Below are 20,332 nucleotides of genomic sequence, written 5' to 3' on the forward strand. Positions count from 1 at the left end.
ATGGAGACTGCCTTACGATAATATTTTTTAGAATTCGAAAAATCACTTATGTACGGACAACGGCACATCAGACTTCACATTTTTGTGCGAAAATCGCCTCCAGTGCAACGGAACAAGATACGTCAATGTGTAGCAGATGTGCTGGCGCGTGTACATTAAAAATTGATGTTATTTGGGATAGGCAAGTAGACTAAATTTATCAGTAATTTTCAGGTAAGTTTAAATGAATGAATAAAAATGAATAAAATTGATCAAAATTTTTTAGTGCTGATTGACTCTAACAATGAAATGATTCTTTCATGAAGGAATAATTATTACATTGTATGGAACGAAGAAATCGAGACATCAGAAGTTGGTCAAATTTAATAAAATGATTCTACATACAAAATGAATAAATTTTTTTTTAATGCTGACTAATTGTCGTATTGCAGAACTCTACTCAATGCTCAAGTCAGGATCTGAGTATGATTTCAAGCACTGGAAATACGACTCTAATGGCAGGGACTTGAGTATGATATTGAGTGCTTTAAACCATACTCAAATCCTGACTTGAGTATTGAGTAGAGTACTGGAATACGGCCCTCAGTTTCTTAAAAATGAATCTTAATATATTTAAGAGATTTCCGCAATCCTGAAAAGATCCAGGACCTAAAAAATATTGTAGTAAGGCAGTCTCCTTTTCTGTCTCTAGAAAAACTCTATCTATTTATATACATATTCATTTCACATACATTGCTATTCCGATCACTGATGATTACTGCTAGTTGGTAAGCAGACAAAGTTCCTCCAAAAACATTTATTTATTTCAACTATTACAAATATATAATCATTAAATGCAAAGCATTAACAATACTTTTCTAACTGATGAAAACATTACAAAGAAACATATAAAATAGTAAAAGAAATTATAAGATTTCATTCTGAATATGTTTTAAGGAAATAAACAAAAACAAATGAGATTTCTAGAACAAAACTTAATATGTAATTACTGTAACGTTGTAAGTAAAATAAGATTTTAAACATAAAGGAGTAAAATATGTTTAATGAAATTATAATTAAAATGTATGTAGTGAAACCAATTTTATTTAGTCTATTACATATGAATAGTATACATTTTTTTATAGTCTAATTTGTAATGTTACTAAAATAAAGGCTATTCTTATTTCTCTGTTTAGAAAAGGAAATATAAGGAACGACTATGTGGCAGGAGCAGCTATTTTCTGCAACTTTAAAATATATTTTTCAAGGGCTCCTCAAAGTTTGATTTTGTTGAACCAGATTTCCTATTACTATAAGTTAGATCCATTTGTTACGCCTGCGCTATTTATTGACTGATAAAATATACACATATATATTTTCATTTCTCAGCCACATTATATTTTATACATTTTTGACAGCATATGTGAGTGTGGAGGTTAGAAGGAAATTTCTTTCCGATATCCCATGTAGGTGTGCTAGTCGGTTATACTGTTATCTTACACTAAAAATTTAGGCTATAACAAAAATATACAAAAATTAGAAGAAAAAATAAGTAAAGAAATCCAGCAAGGTTTAAGAAAACAATGCAAGTGTAAAAAGAAAATGTGTAAGTAGTATTACAATAATTTATACCACTAGATCCATGAAAAAAAAAACCTAACCATATTTAATTCAGAAATTTCAGTGTTTCTTACGAAATATTGTCGACAAACTAAAAAAATCGATGCTTATCCATACAAACCTAAATATTTTTCGCAGCTCTTGAAAACACCATTGTAATGAATAAGTTAGCACTAGAACATTTTAATATCACTACTTCATTGTTATTTTGCATGTAAACCTTAAAAATAAATTTATTTTGCTAAAGAAATTAGAAAAACCTCGCGTTGCTTGTCTGCTAATCAGAATAAATCGACCTAATTTAAATTTCCTACTTTGATGACGTCTGTTGGCTTGTGTGTAGTTTCGTGCTTACACAAAATCAACTTTCGCAGAACGAAACAACGAATACACTTTCGTAATATACCTGGCATTTTTATTTAGCCGGATAATCTTTGTTTTCAATGCGCAAATCCTATGCAGATGTCACCTTGAGTACTGCACAATCGATCGATTTTAAATTTATGATGACAAGTTTGTAAACTATATTTACATTGTCTTTGGTTACTCATTCAATCAATCGGCGCCGAACAGAAATAACCTTAAAATTGTTTTATGATTTGTGACTGTTCATTTTGAAGTTATATAGTTTAGTTGTGAAATAGTGAAATTAATTAATAATATTTTTGTATAACAGTTGTAATCGCAAGACAATCATTTTGCACATTCCTTGAAAATGGAATTCGTTGATGCTATACCCGTTGCTTTCAAGGAAATTACTCCAAATCACAATATTTCAGAGAAATGGAAAGAAATCGTTTTAAACACAGGTAAATTTCTTTCATTTGATCATTCATTTTCAGCTTTTCACAAGCATAACAAAATGCTTGTGAAAAGCTGAAAATGAGCTTGAGCTTAGAGTATGGAAAAAAAATAATTTAACTCTAGGGATTGCTCTTTTCAAATAAACTTAATGCTATGGAATACACTTTGAATCAAATTTGTGTGGATTCTGGAGCCGTGTCGTCTTTCCATACATCTTTATCTAACACGTAGTCTTCAATTTTGTAATATGATTTTTCGATCAAAATATTTTTAATGTAGTTTTTAAACTGAGGAAATGATAAACTTAATATATGCTCCAGAATCTTATTGTAAAAACGTACAGTTCCCCATAAAAGAGTTGTTTACCTTGGTTAAACGAAATCATGGTACCATGAGTTTGGACTTAGCTCTAAGGTTAATATTATGGATGTCTTCTTATTGAAATTATGTATATTGTTACGGGCATATAAAATATTTGAGTAAATGTACTGTGATGCCACAGTCATGATACCAGTCTCCTTAAACTTTTCTCTGAGAGAAACCCGAGAGCCTAGACGGTACACAGAACTTGGTACTTGGTGCAACGGGCTGGTATCAACTAATTGCTTGTACACAGAACTAATTGCTCGTTTTTGCAATATAAACATGGTTTGAATATCTGCTGCTTTACCCCACATGAGAATCTCATAGGACATTATACTGTGGAAGTAACTATAGTAAACTAGTCTAGCAGTACTAACATCAGTATGGTCACGTATTCTGTGGACTACGTATGCAGCAGAGCTTAATCTGCTAGCCAGGGAAGATATATGTGGAAACCATTGAAGTTTACTATCTAAGGTCACTCCCAAGAAGACTGCTTTATTAACAAGGCCTAAATTTTCTCCGTTTATTTCTATGTTTGGACTAATTTTACGTTAGTTAATTCAAATTTGACATATTTTGTCTTCTTGGCATTAAGCAACAAATTGTTAGCATTAAACTAATAACTACCTTAGAGAGTTTCACGACCATAACATAGTTCCCCTGCCAATTACCTATTTCTTTTTGTGACAGGTGGTACACACAGCACTCTGCAAGACATCAAATTGCCTCAAAAAGCCGGCGGGTATTGGTACAGAGAATCACAGAAGGCTAATACTAGAAATAGATTAATTTATTGGTAAGGAATTATCCACAAAGACCCTTAATTTTAGATAAGTATGGAATCTGTTGATGTTTATACTTTGTAGGCAAACAACGTCAGATGCAATTGAGTTATCAGAGGCGTCACTCGACGTCAACCTCTCGGGAGCCAACTTACGATGCAAAGTCGCACCTGGGACACCTCCACTCAATAACATGACTGTATATGAGAGAACAGCAAATCAGGAAATGATCATTCTTGCTGCCACAGTATCATCTGTGCATAGATTAGTATTTCCACACCCTGAAGTTTTAGACAAGAAGGTAAATCGCCAACCACATCTTTGCTAGTGTGTTGTCCTAGTAACTACCTTTCAATTTACATTGCTTGTTATATTTAGCTAATTATCAGTTAAAAACAAACTTTTTAAACAATACACTTTGAATGGTCTACTAAGAGTCTTATCACACTGGCAATTTGTGAGCAATTTGAAAGAGAACAGAAACTTAGGAAATAATTGTTTTGGCAGCCACAGTATCATCTGTGCATAGATTAGTATAGTGTACTAAAATTAATTTTCCTTTAGTCGAAGCTCATGTATTTTGTTAAAAAAGTACATAAAAGAGTTAGCAATTTTGCCGCACCTTTAGGCGCTGCGCAGATGGTGCAACTTTGATCATCGAGTTTCGGCAACTGGCAACCCGCAACTAGCTGTTTATGACATTTTTCATGTAACTTTAAGAAACCGCGCAGACCTAGCAACTTCAGTTGAGAGTTTCGGCAATCGACTACAGTTTTTGATTGCCGAAATCCGTGATTAAATAAATTCTTAATTACCGCAACTTGCAAATTTGTACTTGTTGTCTCCAGTTGCCAGTTTCCGCAATCGGCAACTGCAACTGCAACTTGTGAAGCAACTTCACTCCCTTTCCCGTCCCCCGCAGCGTCAGTCTTGACTGTGGATTTCGAAAGTTTATTTAAAATTGCGGCAATCGGCAACTTGGCCTCTTAGTTGCTACAACTGGCAACCGTTAATGGAAACTTGTAAAAAGTTGCCAGTTGCAGTCAACTAAAGTTGCTCCATCTGCGGAGCGCCGTACTTATAAAGCCGCAAGTACATGCAGACGGATTATTTTTTTCTACATAGAAAATGATTGAAACTATACTGTAAGTAACCCACGCACATTACATTTTCGTATATTTTGAGATAAAAAATAAAATGTATATTTCTACATACAAAAAAAAATATTGTTATTTTCTCTGAAACTATCAACTTTTCAAAAAAATATTCAAGAATAAAAGTTGTTAGTAATGTTATTATCTATCATATAAAACAAAATTTGCTTGGTACTCCACAAGTTATTCCTATGTCCAAGAATTGTCAATTATTATTTAATCATGGGAACAATTTTAGGAATACAGAGCTGATTTTTTTCATATGATAAATAATAACATTCCTGATAACTTTTATTCTTATGTAATTTCTATTTTAATGTAGCTGATTGTTACAGAGAAAAAAAATTTAGTTTTTTTTGTTTGGATAAGTAAACATTTTATTTTTTATCTCGAAATGTAGGAAAATGTAATGTGTGTGGTTTATTTACAGTATAGGTCCAATTATTCTCCATCAAGAAAAAAATAATCTATCTGCAGGTTCTTGCGGCTTTACGAGTAAAAAGGTGTCAACATTTTAGATTTGTTATTTATTTTTGAACACTATATACTAGTTTCTACTTAACTTTCGTGTTATTGTTATAACACCATTGACTTACAAATAAATGGACGACGGGTCTAATACAAAAACCACGAAAAAAATGTCCCAAGTCAACCTATTCGAAATTTAAATTGTTATGTCATCGCAGTATCGCGCTGTCCGTAGAACAAATGAAGACTAAAGCGGAGTGTCGCGCTCTGTATACGATTTTAGCGCCTTACAAGTGCGGACACTTCAATGTATAACACTCTCTAAATTACACTAAAATTAATTTTTCTTTAGTCGAAGCTCATGTATTTTGTTAATAAAGTATGTAAAAGAGTTAGCAATTTTGCCACACCTTTACTTACAAAGCCGCAAGTATATGCTGACGGATTATTTTTTTCTACGTAGAAAATGATTAAAACTGTACTGTAAGTAACCCACGTTACATTTTCGTATATTTTGAGAAAAAAAAAATGTGTATTCCTGTGTGTGCAAAAATAAAAAATTTTTTTTTTTCGAAACTATCAACTTCTCAAGAAATTATAAAAAAAGTAAAAAAAAAAATGTTAGGAATGTTATTATCTATCATATAAAAAAAATTGGCTCGATACTCCACAAGTTATTCCTATGTCCAAAAATTATCAATTTGGGCGCACTGTGCGGCGTGGCGATGATGGTGTGTTCGCTGCGCGCTCGCAGCGTTGTCACTGCGAACTCGCGGCGGGCCCGCTGCGCTCTCGTCTCGCTTTAAAACCAAAGTGAAATCTCCAGTGTGATAAGGCTCTAACAATGTTTAAAACTCTCAAATCTCCAGTGTAATAAGACTCTAAGAATGTCTAAAACTTAACATTGACCTTTATACCCAGGCCACATTTGGATCAATGAGCACAACTTCTCCCTCAATATTCCAAGAAACCAGTGCCATAAACAACCCTAATAATTACTATATTCTCAACCAATATGCAACACCAAGTAAGTAGAATATATTTGAAAGTGTCATTTTATCAATCACAATTTTCCACCTTGGAAACTAAGTTCATAAAAAGTGTTACTTTCCATTTTAAGAATTCCACTTCCAACATGTTTCTATAGATTATTTGAAAGTTGTTTCTTGTCTATACCTTTTTGTGTAATATGGCACTAAACTTTATGAGAAATTACCTTATTAAGTTATTCCGTACTATTCAGTGCATATATTCTACTTATTACTACAAAATTATTATTTTCAACAGCCACAGGAGTAGCACACACATGTGCATCAATGCTTCGGGATAATGGTGAAGCGGTGTTCGCACTTGCGTTTGGCCATGGCGGTGAAGGCGGTTTGTTGCTAGTTAAGCTACCAGTTGCCGGTGCTGCAGTCACTACTCTATTGAAGAGGGAGTCTACTGTACCTAGATTCTTGTCTGGCATTACTGGAGCTTTGAGGTAAAAGGGCTCATAACAACACATTTGTGATAAAGTTTCTAATAATCAGATTATACTTACTTGACTGCAGCAAGATACTTTCAGTTATACTTATGGTTATGCTTACATCATCTCCAATTTTTATTTTAATATTACTAGAAGGCACTGTGTATTATAGTGTACAGTGTAGACTTGGGCTGATCGGTCCTTAGCAGGAGCGATACTACTTAGTTCAATCGGTCAACAGAACTATGTCGGCCTTCTAGTTCATTTAGTTCATCTAGTTCCTTAGTTTTGTCTTTGCTCAGACATTGAACGAACGCTCCAAACTAGTAATTTTATTCACATGAACTACCACGGACTTCTAGTATTATGAGGTCAATACTACACTGTACTAAATATTTAAAAATACAATTTGTATGGAATCGATACTATTTGATTTTCTTTCTTATTTTACAGGTTTAAAGACTGACATTGTAACTAAATATCCTTTTTTTTTTACAAAATAATAGAATTTTAATTAAATTTTTATTGAATTGATATTCAATTATTTTTTGTGAAATTACTCCACTAGTTTGTTATAATTATTAATACAAAGATCGAACACTCAGAAAAAATTCCTTCGATCCGGTCGGATTCGAACCGACGTCTTCTTGCATACCGTGCCAGACGCTATACCAACTAAGCCACGGAACGAACCAATGGACCTCACGAATTCTTCTATGTGCTTGCGTCGTGTCTTTGTACTTGGTCTTTCAACGACTCAGGCCAGGACTGGTAGCTGTAAAGGTACTAACTGGCTGATATTTTCTGAGTGTTTTTTCTGAGTGTTCGATCTTTGTATTAATAATAATAGAATTTTAGTTCGAATGGTGTGTTTAAAAATCAATATTTAGGTACAACTATTTTTTAATACTCATACACGTAGGTTGATATTATACGTACAGATACCTACCAAAAAATATTACTTTTTTGCAGGCTTGTATATATATATACATAATGTAGATACGTATTAGAGACTAAGGGTCGTATTCCAGAACTCTACTCAATCAAAGTCAGGATTTGAGCAGATTTGAGTATGATTTCAAGCACTGGGAATACGACCCTAATTGGAAGGACTTGAGTATGATTTTCAGTGCTCACTGCAATGCTCAAGTCAGGATTGCACTGGAAACACAAGCACTGGAAATACGACCCTAATTAAGCCATTAGGGTCGTATTTCCAGTGCTTGAAATCGTACTCAGATCGTGATTTGAGCATTGAGTAGAGTTCTGGATTACGACCCGAACGAGTCAATCGTGCGTCTCACTCGAACTTGTACTAAAAATAGTGAAAGGTCGCTATTTGTCCCGCTTGCACCGTTCCTACTGTATAAAAGACAGGTGGACTATACAGTTCCTAGTTTGTACTGAACTAAAAAGAACGATGAACTATTAAAACCGTGCAAGACGAACTAGTTCATGTCGATCAGTGTAGGGAATATGTTCCTAATAGTTCGTAGTTCATGAATTATACAAGCCTAGTACAGTGTGTAAATAATGTGTTTAATGGTCTGAACACAAAGATCACAGACCATATTCTAAATCACAGTTGGTTATGTTAATCTGTGAGCCACATCTCTTTCGCAATTGGTTTTATTTTTCAGGGGGAAGACAGATGGTGTTGAAACATATGGTGTAGTACTCACAAATACTATGACTGTTGCGGTATGTGGGGACACATGTCTACGAGGCTGGGCGCTGGACGAGGGTGGTGCCCCAACCGCCGTCTCGCCGCCATTATCACAGACACTTGTTAGGCCGAAACCACCACGTAAATTATTCATTTTTACTCATTAAATTTCAAGTTAAAAAAAGATTTGGAAGGAATTTTTCCAAATTAATCTGGGTTTTGTGAGAATGTTTTGGAAATAACGACGTCAGAAGTCGAGCGATTTGATTGATGCTTTTCGTTGTAATTGTAAATTTCCAAGATTTTATTTACTAATATAATATGACTAAGCTATCTCTTTTATATGCAATAAAAAATTGCTCATCTTTTGTATAATTCATATTTCTTTTGTATTCGTTAGGTGCAATAATGAATATAAATATTAAAAGTTAGATTTTTTTATAGCCATACCTGTTGCGCTCAATTACGTTGTGTCTCAATTACTGCATTTTTTAAAATCAACAAAATTAGATTTCGTTTATTGATTTTTGTTCCAGCACATGGCCATATGCTTCAAAAGACAGCAGGCACAGACGGTAGTGTAATTCTGGTCGCATACCTGTCCTTTCCCAATGAGTGCGAATTCGTTGTTATGAAGATGCATGGCAGCGGTGCAGGTGTTGTTAAATTCGCACATATTTGCCGCATTTTTGGACCACAGGTATTGTATTGTAGCTTTTGACCGGTGAGAGCTTATCGTTTTTTTCTGATTTCCTTATAAATAACCTTAAGATATTCTGTTTATTCCAGTTGGATCTGCTAGATTACAAAATTGGTTATGGAGATGGAAACAATGTAGTTTGGGCACTTTGGAGCCAGCCTGACGGAGAAACTATTATAACAAGTAAGTGTTAGGGTCGCCTCAAATTGCCACAGGACGACGCGACGCCGCGATGCATTAAAACGAGCAATGTAACATAAATTTTGTTTTTTACAAGATAAGGTTACAATTCTTTAAGCAAAAAAATATTATATATATTAATTATTATTATACAATATATTATAAAATAAAATTCAATATAATATGACACATACATGAAGGGGAAAAAACAGAAGAACTTATGCACTTCAAATTGCGTTAAATGCGTTCAAACGTGATAAATCAACGCTGTATTTGGGCGCGTAAATCTCTATATCTTGTTTCAAAGTTGCGCAATTCCTGCGTAGCCTAGGACAACGCTAGTAAACTACGCGTATTCACCTACAGGCAGCGCTCTAGGCCCTGAGGTGTCGTGGCGAGCAGTGTGCGGTCGCGAACCGCCACCGCCACTGCTACATTACTCCACTCACCAACAATACCGCGATCGGCTTATGGCACCTGGACTCTTCCCTCCTGCTGTACTGAACAAGGCTCTGGTGGTAAGTAATGTACTCCACAGAAATAAACTGTAATTGGTTAAAACGATACCGTGAAATGCTACAAGAAGAAATAGCCATAAGGTTGTTTACATTGAAAAGTAAATAATGTTGTAAAAAAACAAGACAATCTTTTTTTTTTTAAACATTATTTTACATTACAAAGTTCGATCGTTCAAAGTATGCATTAATTGTAGAACACAAGCACAAATAAAAAGAGCAAGACTAGTTGGTGTGTTTGTTTAAAGAATGGATTATTTATGATTTTGTCTGAAAGTAGCCCTTAGTATCCAAATTTTAAATAGTGTTCCTTAAGGAACTTTTTATTAGCTTGTTAATAATAATATTGTTAAGCTTGGTGGATTACTTATGACACTCCAGTAACACGACGCGAAAGTTTTCGCGCGGCCGCCGCGTAACCCAAAGACAAGCCAGACTCGCCCGCGCGCCCGTGACGCTCGTTTAAGTTAGAACGTAAAAATTAAATGAATAGAGCATGTTTTGCCGTGACAGTTAGATGTACGGGGTCGCTGTGCGGCGAGCGTGAGCGCGATGAAATTCGTGTGGAATAAACGCACCCTTATTGTAAACTAAAACTTATATGAAAATTTTACGATTAATATAAATAAATGTGAACTATGTTTATGCAGATATACCGTCGTACATGGGGCACCGAGACAGGTGCAAATGTGACTACTGGTGTGGATGGCGACTTGGGCGAGGCGTGTATAAGCGCAGTTCAGTCGCGCATCTGCCACTTGGCTGCGCGTGCGCAGGCGTCTGATCACTCGCATCTTATGCACAAGTGAGTTTAGATTCTTTATTTTTAAATTCATTGGTTTTTATTACTAATTTTAATTTTATTATTTAACACAATCACTATTGTGTTTAATATGTAGTCAATTTAAACTTTAATAGGTACGATGATGTTCACAGCCCTAAAAAAAGGATTAAAAACCCTGAATAAAAAGGATTAAAAATTTTATTGAACTGATATTCAATTATTTTATGTGAAATTACTTCACTAGTTTGTTATAATTATTAATATAAATATAGTACACCCAGAAAAAATCTTTCGATCTGGCCGGATTCGAACCGACGTCTTCTAGCATACCGCGCCAGACGCTATACCAACTAAGCCACGGAACGAACCTGTGGAGCTCACGAATTTCTCTATGTGCTTGAGTCGTATCTTTGCATTTGGTTTTTCAATGACTTTTTAGTCGTAGCGCCATCTATAAGAAATCTATGATATTTCTTCACGGTATGGTAACCGTTATGCTATGGAGACAGTTTGAACAGTTTTTCTTTGGGAGAAGCTTGGAGATTGAGGTGGGAAACTATGGGGTTGAGAGGTTGTAGAAGAACATGGGGTAGCTGCAGGAGATTGAGCTGTCATAGGGCGAGTGCTGTCAGCAAAAGACTTACGAACAGTCCGGAATCTAAGGGATGCCTCTGAGTACGGGAGGTTTTCTGTTAACATTATAAGTTTAATTGATTTCTGTCTAGCTTGTTCAGGGCAGGAGGGATCCGTGGCCATAGAGCCACAGCAATAGAAGCACGTTGGATGGGAGGTATTACAAGTATCTCCTGCATGTGGTTGGCTACAACTGAAACACCTTGGTTTTGAACGACACTGGGCTTTTACATGACCAAAGCGACAGCAGTTATTGCATTGTATAGTTGGTAATGTATAGATCTCCACAGGAAGGGATGTGTGGTAACAGAAGACTCGTTCAGGAAACTCTTTGCCAAGGAAAGAGACCATTACTGTATGGAAGGGGATCCAATGTGGTTTGTTCTCTACATATTTTTTTTTGTTAAGACGTCTGGCCTTAATGGCTTGGGAGCCGTTAGGGCATTCGATGGACTTGACCAGTTCTTCCATAGTCTAGTCTATCGGAATGTTTCTGACAATACCATTTCTTATCAGGTTAAATGCGGGGATCACTGCCTTGTATGAAATCTTGGTGACGAGAGAATTTTCAAAGAATTCGTTGGCAAATACTGCACTTAGAAAAGCAACTAAAACCCGATTGCGCCCTGTAGCTTTTATACCGTCTTTCGCAATCCCGTGTATGCCACCTTTACTTAGAAACTGGGCAAACTTTAATAATTATTAGACCAGTTGAGGGTTTGGACTCCTCTCTCGATACGTGTATAGTCCACGTATCGAGAGAGGAGTCCCTTATCTTTATATTTTAATCTTAAGCCATCATAAAATTCGGGTAAGCTATATGTTTGTTGGGCAGACGCATTTGGGGGAACGTTTGTAGAACGTTTCGGAGGTTGCTCCTATGTGGTTTGGGGGGAGGATGATTGATTACTGGCACGTTTTTTGGGTGTAGATGTCTCATTCTCGATGGGAGACTGGTCGAAATCCATTCGACAATCCGGGTCTATTGAACCCTCATCAGAGATCCCGCCTCCCCCATCAGGGGGATTAACGTCGTCCATCACCAGTTAGTATCTAAATTTACCTGGACAAACGCAACAGCAGCACCACAAAATAAACAAGAAAAGCGACTAATTTTACTCAGAAAGTTCAATTAAAATTTCAACACGTGTATGCTGACAGGAGCCAGACGCTGACCGTCCACGCAATAATTCGAGTTATTGTTGAATAGCGTATACTTATAGTTACATATGTATCTATATTTTTGGGTGTTTCTTTTTAATAGGGCTACGCAATGAGTGTATGTAGTAGTTCATTGTAATTCGTAGGTAATTAAAATAGCAACCCTTAGCGTTCATGTGTTTGTTTACATACTTTCGTATCGCGACGGGCAGCTTAAAATGTAAAATTACTTTAAAAGCTATGGTTATTTTATGTGTAGAATAAGTTATCCTGTGAAATGACGTGAACTATAAGTGTTGTGCTTAAATGTCGCCAAGCGCCTTTTTAACGGGAAAATAATTTTTTGTTAAAGTGTTTTTTGTTTTTTCAAAAAGTTAAAGCTTCGGCTTTACCAAGAAAAATTTTCACGCCTCGCCACTACTAGCTGGGGCTGGTAGCTGTAAAGGTATCTAACTGAGTGACGAAATATCATAGATTTCTCATAGATGGCGCTACGACTAAAAAGTCGCCGAAAAAACAAATACAAAGATACAACGCAAGCACATAGAAAAATCCGTGAGGTCCGTTGGTTCGTTCCGTGGCTTAGTTGGTATAGCGTCTGGCACGGTATGCTAAAAGACGTCGGTTCGAATCCGGCCGGATCGAAGGATTTTTTTCTGAGTTGGATATTTATATTAATAATTATAAAAAAAAATACTTATAATTTGCAGATTAGGTTACATTTGGTTTATTGATAGAAAAAAAAACATAGCGAGTGATCCCTATCAGAAGTGCTGGTCGGAAACCTCTTTGGAACCGATTACGTAGTCCAAGAAATAGATGAGAAGTAGACTAAGATCTAGATTAAGTGGTCTTGCGTATTTCTTACCTAGTCCTTAGTTGAAATTCTGACACAGCTCTGGCTAAATAATAATATTTTCAGATGCTGGTCGGACTTATATAGCTGGTGTATGCAATACATGGAGGGATTGCAAAAACCTTTAGGCCTTATGGTTTCCAAACATGTAAGTAGAAAAAATTGAAAATTATAGTGCTAATTTCGAGTCAAAGTCAAGGTTAAAGATTATTTAATCCATAGGTAAAATAAATTTACACTTGAAAACGTCACATTTAAGCTACTGCTCGTTCACTACGCTGACCTCCCTGAGAAGAACGAGCAAGAAACTCTAGGGATTGCTCTTTTCAAATAAACTTAAATGCTATGGAATACATTTTGAATCAAATTTGTGTGGATTCTGGAGCCATGTCGTCTTTCCATACATCTTTATCTAACACGTAGTCTTCAATTTTGTAATATGAGTTTTCGATCAAAATATTTTTAATGTAGTTTTTAAAATGATAAACTTAATATATGCTCCAGAATCTTATTGTAAAAACGTATACAGTTCCCCATAAAAGAGTTGTTTACCTTGGTTAAACGAAATCGACAGACAAATACCTACTCAAACTGATTTGTACCATTATTTTGCTACCTAAGGGTTCGGATATGGATAGTGGCTGGTGGTGTGCCGTCGTTCGCCGCGCTGGGATCTCGTTAATAAGAGAGCTGGAGCCTTTGGAGAGGTTAATGCTTTCGCCGGAATCTACCTCGCTTGGAATATTAGGTAATGTTTTCGATTTCAGTGCCTCTTTATGCTAAGTAACCGTTGTCGCTATCAACCGCGTAAAATATATAGAAAATGTTGGCCGAGGCGTGTGTAATGGCGCCTTCAAATTAGACGTTTGACATTACAGTGGCATCACTGTGACGCTGCAGCCGCGCCGCTACTCCAAGTCAAATTCAAAAATTCATTTATTCCATAGATAAAATTTTTACACTTCAAAACGTCATTTTTAAGTTACTGTTCGTTCACTGCGCTGACCTCACTGAGAAGAACGAGCAAGAAACTTTAGGGATTGCACATTTCAAATAACCTTAAATGCTATGGAATACACTTTGAATCTAATTATGTGGAATCTAGACTCATGTTGTCTTTCCATACATCTTTATCTAACACATAACTTTTAAATTTTGTGATATGACTTTTCAATTAAAATACTTTTAATGTAAGTTTTAAACTTAAGAAATGATAATCTTAATAGATGCTCTGGTTACTTATTGTAAAAACGTATACAATTCCCCATAAAATAATCGGTTCCTTAGTTAAACGAAATCTTGGTACAAGTTAGTTTGGTTATTAGTTTGGTCTTAGTTCTAAGTTTAATATTTTGGATATCTTCTTTCTTAATTAAATTATGTATATTTTTACGGGCATACAAAATATTTGAGTAAATGTCCTGTGATGCCACAGTCATGATACCCGTCTCCTTATACTTTTCTTTGAAAGAAACCCGAGAACTAATTTTCATACAATGTTTAGAAGCACAGTTGCAGCGTCACTGTCGTGTCACGCGCGTACCAGTTTTGCTGTCACAATTACTGAACCAATAATATAACTTATATAATTATAACTTTTTTATAAAAAAACCGATCTCAAAAGTTCGTCGAATTACGTCTATTTACTAGGTTTTATTGAAATCGGTTACCGAAAAGTGCGCGAAACTGGATTCATCCCCTAGTTTGCCACCTATAGAGGTGGAATATTTTCTTCAAATTTAAATGGGACCAATACTGAGGCACCCTTTTTCCAACAAAAAAGAATCATCAAAATCGGTTCAGAAATTCCGGAATAATCGCCTAACATACACACACAAATACAGTCGATTTGAGAACCTCCTTTTTTAAGTCGGTTAAAAATTACTGGAGCGCTACAGACGCGCGGTTACAAGCGTCTAATTTGAAGGTACCCTAAGCGCAGTACAATCGCAAATACCAACAATGTATTCAAAATGTTACTTCCGTTAGGGGCGCTGTACATATTCCCAATTAAAATCGTCAAACTGTTATTGTAAAGTCATGGTTGAGGTACAACAGGTCGAGCCAAGAATTTTAAAAAACAATATAAATATTGTTAATTGCAGACAAGAATAAATACATAACAAAAAAACACGAAAAGATAGGTACAGCATGCGGCCTTATTGATAAATAGCAGTCTCTTCCAGGCAAATTAAAGTAACGTAAATGAAATAATTGTTTATTTATTAAAGTATTTTTTATTTATCAGAGCCTGCGAAGTGATTACAGGTTATTAAAAATTACCCTTTATAAAAACTTGGTGATGTTTCTTCAAATTTCATCATATTTTCTGGTAAAAAAAAGTTTTTGAATAAATACTCACGGGATATTTTTATCATTTACATTGGTCACTTTGGTTCCCAGACGAAGCAAGCAAATTTTTAAATTCTTTGAATGCAGTATTACTTCCTTTTAAAAGTAAAATAATGTCTCCTTGAAGCTAAATATTGGATCTACAATATTTAAAGTACTTTCCTTCCATTCCCCATATCCGTGTGACGCTCTGTGTATAAATACATGTGGCCTATTAGTGTACTGCCTTTTCTTTCCAAAATTCTGGAAAAGGCAGTATATCATCAGCTTCTATGTCATGTAGATAAGAACAATATCCTCCCTTCTCTTCAGTCGGGTTTCCGAAGGGGTCGTGACACGGTTACTGCTTTGCTGGGCGTAACGGACAATATACTAGTGGCACAGGACGCTGGCCGTGGTATAATTCTTTCTCTTTTGGACTTCTCTCGAGCTTTTGACAGCATTTGTGTTCTTCTTTTGCTTTCAAAATTAGTCTACTACGGACTGGACTCACAGGCGGTACAGTGGTTCGGTGATTATCTTAGTGACCGACACCAGTCTGTGAGACTCAAAAAACGCGACCGCATTGGCATGGTCTCCGATTCGCAACCTGTTCATCGTGGAGTTCCTCAGGGTTCCAAACTAGGTCCTCTTCTATTTATTATATACAGTGCTGATTTGATCCAAGTAGTAAAACGCAGTAAATTCGATATATACGCTGACGATGTTCAGTTATATATCTCTGAAGTGGCTGAGAGAATATCACATGCGTTACAGCTGCTCAACGAAGACCTAAACGCTATAGCTGAATGGTCAGTGAGAAACGCGCTTGTACTAAACCCTAATAAGTCGAAGTTTATGGTACTTGGATCAATGGTTCAAATTAAGAAAATTTTAAATAAGTCACCAGTAGTTAGTATTCTAGGTCAAATTATTTCCCTGATTCACGAAGCTAGAAATCTAGGTGTTCTGTTAGACAGCGAACTACGTTTCGAAAGACACTTAGAGAATCTTGTAAGGAGCTGTTTCTATAGATTGAAAGTCTTGTATAAAATTAGAAACTTATTATCCGAGAGAGTGAAGATCACTGTATGCGAGTCACTGGTGTTACCTCGTCTCAATTACGCAGATCTTGTTTATGGCCCTCGACTATTATACAAAACAAGTCGCTTAATACAACGCGTGCAGAATGCATGTTTGTAGATTTATTTTTGATGTTCCGCCTAAGAGTCATATCACGCCTTTTCTAAACAATGCCTGTATACTCAATATGGAATCTCGCAGACAGTTATATCTCGGGTCTTTAATGTTTGATATTGTTAAATTCAAAAATCCCGAATATCTTTTTTTAAAATTACAATTTCGCCACTTTTATAAACTACACGACCATAAGCCCAAATCATTACGCACCCCGCTAAGCGTGCTGCGACATCGAACTGCAGCGTTCAGTTTTCGCTACCACGCAACAAGGTGTTGGAATAATATCCCACCACCTTTAAGGCTTCTAAAATCTAAATGCACTTTCAAGGCAAAGGTAAAGGCACTTCTTCTAGACTCTCAAAAAAGGGTATTCCACAGCGCTTTGCTTAGGTAGCGAAAATTGCATACATATTTTTTTGCATATATACATTGTGTAATAGCAACATACCTATTTATAATTAAATTGACTTTTATATAACAAAAACATATATTTCTATTTATAATTTGGTTATATTATTAATATAGTTAAATCATCAAAAATATTATTTATTATGCGTATATATTATCTTCCGTATTTATTTAGTTTCGAAATTATTATTTCTTTAATTTATACAACATGAAAATGGCGTCAGCTAGCTGGTTATCGTATCTGCTAAATCCTCTGGGTTATAGCTGAAAATCAGTGGTTTGCTCCTGAGTAAACCACTGATCCGACACTGAGCTATGACCTTTTTGCACTGCTACAGCATACATAACTCGGCAGTGCTGCGACTCTGATGGTTTTTTTTGTTGTTTTACATATTTTTCTGTTATGTATTATGTATGTGTGTCTTTAGATCCGAAAAAACGTTTTATCTATTTATCTATATGATATATACGCGTATGATGTATGGTTGTCATGTTTGAAACTTTAATTCCATTATCTCTTATAGGCTCAGAAACAGGCGAACTATCAAGTGACGCAGTTCGCGTAGTAGTGGCAGGAGCTCAGTGGGAGCGGTCAACGACACTGGCGGGGGCTGCAGAACTAGAGCGGCGGTTGTTCGCCGCTGCTGCACCGCAGCATCGCTTGCTGCCACGACTGCTGCATCTGCTCATGGCTCCGCAGCCGACCAACCAATCGCATGCGCAATCCGTACGTATATGTTGGCGATACAAATATTTTTCCCAGCCCGGGAATCGAACTCGGGACCTCTGCGTAGCAAACCAGCATGGTGACCGAGGTTCGGCCACCGAGGCAGTTCTTCCCGGTCCGGGAATCGAAAGGGATGAATATCACAGTAGTAAATATAATAAATATTCAGTTAAAATAAATATTACTTATAAGAATATGTTTATTTGTGTTAAGGTTAATTATTTGTTCTTTTTTTAACTTTCTCAGACGTTAACCCCGCAGCAAATTGACGAGCTGACGTCGATCTTAGAACCAATCAAAGACCTTCAGAATGCCGTTCTAGAACTTAACGACGCTTTGAGGCTTGATGTTCCTGATATCGATATTTCAAAAAGTAAGTTTTGTGATATTAAACTTTCATAATAAATGGTTATTATGTATCTTCAAAGCCTTGGTAGAAATGCGTGTAAGGGTATTTACAAAAAGGGGTATATATTAATTAAATAGTAATATAAATGTAATAATGTGCCCCACAACCACACCAATTATTTGGTTCCTAACTAGGGAAGTCCCTGTAATATGAGCACCAGAGGAATGGAGCTCATTCTGGGGCACTATCCGGACCACCTGAAACAATTTAAAAAATTAAGTTAAAATGAGCTACTGTCCACCACACTGGCCCAATGTGAGTCGGGAACTTCATATCTCTTCAAAGAGTTTCGTCAACGCCGAGCAGGTTTCATCACAATGTTTTAGTAAACTAAACTGCACATTATTTAAAAGTCTGCATTTTATCCAATAGAAATGTCGTTTTGACGAGAAACTTTTTGTCGTAAGGGAAAATGTTCCTTATGACATTTCAAAATTCGATGTCAACAAAATGATCACCTTCATATCAACCGTGGAAAATTGTTATGTCATAAAGAACATTTTGTCGTAAGCAACATGTTTCCTTAACGATAAAATGTTATTTACGACGTTTTCAATTTCTACCGTCGTTGTGCCCCTCAATAGGAATCGAACCCAGGATATTCTGGACGTAGGAGGCAAGCCTTCTCTCAACTAGTCTACCTTCCTATGGAAAAAATAAATATTGGAATGTGTTATGTTTCATGTAAATAATAATAAATAGTTAGCCTATATAAGTCCTATTGCTGACCGCAGGCCTCCTCTCACAATGTTCCCATGCGGGCTCAAGTGGATTAGGTTCATTTCATTTCAACTTCACACACATCATTAAATTGCTTTGCAGATGTGTGCATTTTTCCAAACGATGTTTTCCTTCGCCGAATATGTGATGGTAAATTTCAAATTAAATTTTGCACATAAATTCCGAAAAATTTAGAAGTTCATACCCGGATTCGAACCCACGACCCTCTGCTTGAAAGGCAGCAGGTAAAACCATTAGGCTCCCGCGACCCATTTTTCTAAATGCATAATATGTGTGACGGAAACGCAATAAGTATAATATGTAAGTGTAATACGTAAATTCAACAACACAGGTGATGAAGAAGAAACCAATGAATATGATAACTTGTTTGCTAGCGACTTGGGAGTCTCCGTGGTCACTGAAGCGATACGGCAAATGGCGGAAATGAGGTCAGTGTACTAAAATATTGTGAATTTATTTAAAAATACCATAATTTTGTTTTATAAGCCAATCTTCCGTTCATTAAAAATTTATGCGTCTTTTCTTTTTTTTTTTACTTTTTTTTTCTACATGTAAAAAGTTTCTTAATATTAGGGGTTAAAGTATGAAATTGCCGTTTTATTGCAATAGGTTCTTTGAATTTTCATAGAATCTTCATGGTTTGAGGTTTTCGAATGAAACTTTTTTCAAATGGTTTCTGTGATTTTTTTTTTTTTAAATTTGAAACATTTGAATATCGACTTTCAATTGTTTTTGTTATTCAATTTAGACAAGAAAGATGGATACTGCGAAAATTCGAGTGATTTTTGAATACGAGTTCCGACGCGGAACTAACGCGGCAGAAACAGCCCGCAATATCAATGCTGCGTTTGGAGAGGGGTACTAATGAACGCACCGTGCGATTTTGGTTTAAACGCTTTCGTGATGGAAATTTCGACTTAAAGAACGAGCCACGAGGAAGACCGCCCACACAGGTGAATAACGATGAATTAAGAGAGATAGTAGAAGCCGATCCTAGTCAAACTACCCAGGAATTAGCGGCATGGTTTAACGTTACCTTACCCACAATATTGACTCACTTGCGTCAAATCAATAAAATAAAAAAATACGAAAAATGGGTGCCTCATGATTTGACTGATCTGCAGAAAGAAATGCGTGTTGAAACTTGTGTTGCCTTGTTGAACCGGTACAGAAATGAAGGAATATTGGATCGAATTGTAACATGTGATGAAAAGTGGATTCTTTATGATAACCGGAAAAGAAAAATGCAATGGCTGACCCCAGGTCAAATGCCACAACAGTGTCCTAAAGCAAAACTTACCAATAAAAAGGTAATGGTAACTGTTTGGTGGTCTCAGCATGGTGTTATTCACTATAGTTTTCTCCGATCTGGTCAAGCAA

The 20,332-nt window shown here is 35.9% G+C and overlaps 1 protein-coding gene across 3 annotated transcripts in view; it reads left to right on the top strand.

Annotated features, from left to right (window-relative positions):
* Positions 1 to 2,166: 2,166 nt before the first annotated feature.
* LOC113234047 (nuclear pore complex protein Nup160 homolog) overlaps positions 2,167 to 20,332 on the top strand; it is a 39,366-nt gene continuing 21,200 nt past the window's right edge. Inside the window, exons 1-15 of one of the 3 annotated variants that reach the window (XM_026469270.1) lie at positions 2,167 to 2,408; positions 3,460 to 3,565; positions 3,636 to 3,852; positions 6,095 to 6,200; positions 6,461 to 6,656; positions 8,282 to 8,448; positions 8,844 to 9,007; positions 9,079 to 9,190; positions 9,554 to 9,705; positions 10,353 to 10,507; positions 13,203 to 13,284; positions 13,758 to 13,884; positions 17,600 to 17,802; positions 18,049 to 18,175; positions 19,284 to 19,380. In XM_026469270.1, coding sequence (XP_026325055.1) covers positions 2,315 to 2,408; positions 3,460 to 3,565; positions 3,636 to 3,852; positions 6,095 to 6,200; positions 6,461 to 6,656; positions 8,282 to 8,448; positions 8,844 to 9,007; positions 9,079 to 9,190; positions 9,554 to 9,705; positions 10,353 to 10,507; positions 13,203 to 13,284; positions 13,758 to 13,884; positions 17,600 to 17,802; positions 18,049 to 18,175; positions 19,284 to 19,380 — 2,105 coding nt within the window. In that variant the 5' untranslated portion in view covers positions 2,167 to 2,314. Of the gene's footprint in view, positions 2,409 to 3,459; positions 3,566 to 3,635; positions 3,853 to 6,094; positions 6,201 to 6,460; positions 6,657 to 8,281; positions 8,449 to 8,843; positions 9,008 to 9,078; positions 9,191 to 9,553; positions 9,706 to 10,352; positions 10,508 to 13,202; positions 13,285 to 13,757; positions 13,885 to 17,599; positions 17,803 to 18,048; positions 18,176 to 19,283; positions 19,381 to 20,332 lie in introns of those variants that run through there. The other 2 variants (XM_026469271.1, XM_026469272.1) reach the window with 2 other exon arrangements.

This window comes from Hyposmocoma kahamanoa, unplaced genomic scaffold, assembly GCF_003589595.1.
Source record: "Hyposmocoma kahamanoa isolate Upper Pololo Valley unplaced genomic scaffold, ASM358959v1 81, whole genome shotgun sequence".
In the NCBI taxonomy this organism is placed as follows: Eukaryota; Metazoa; Arthropoda; class Insecta; order Lepidoptera; family Cosmopterigidae; genus Hyposmocoma; species Hyposmocoma kahamanoa.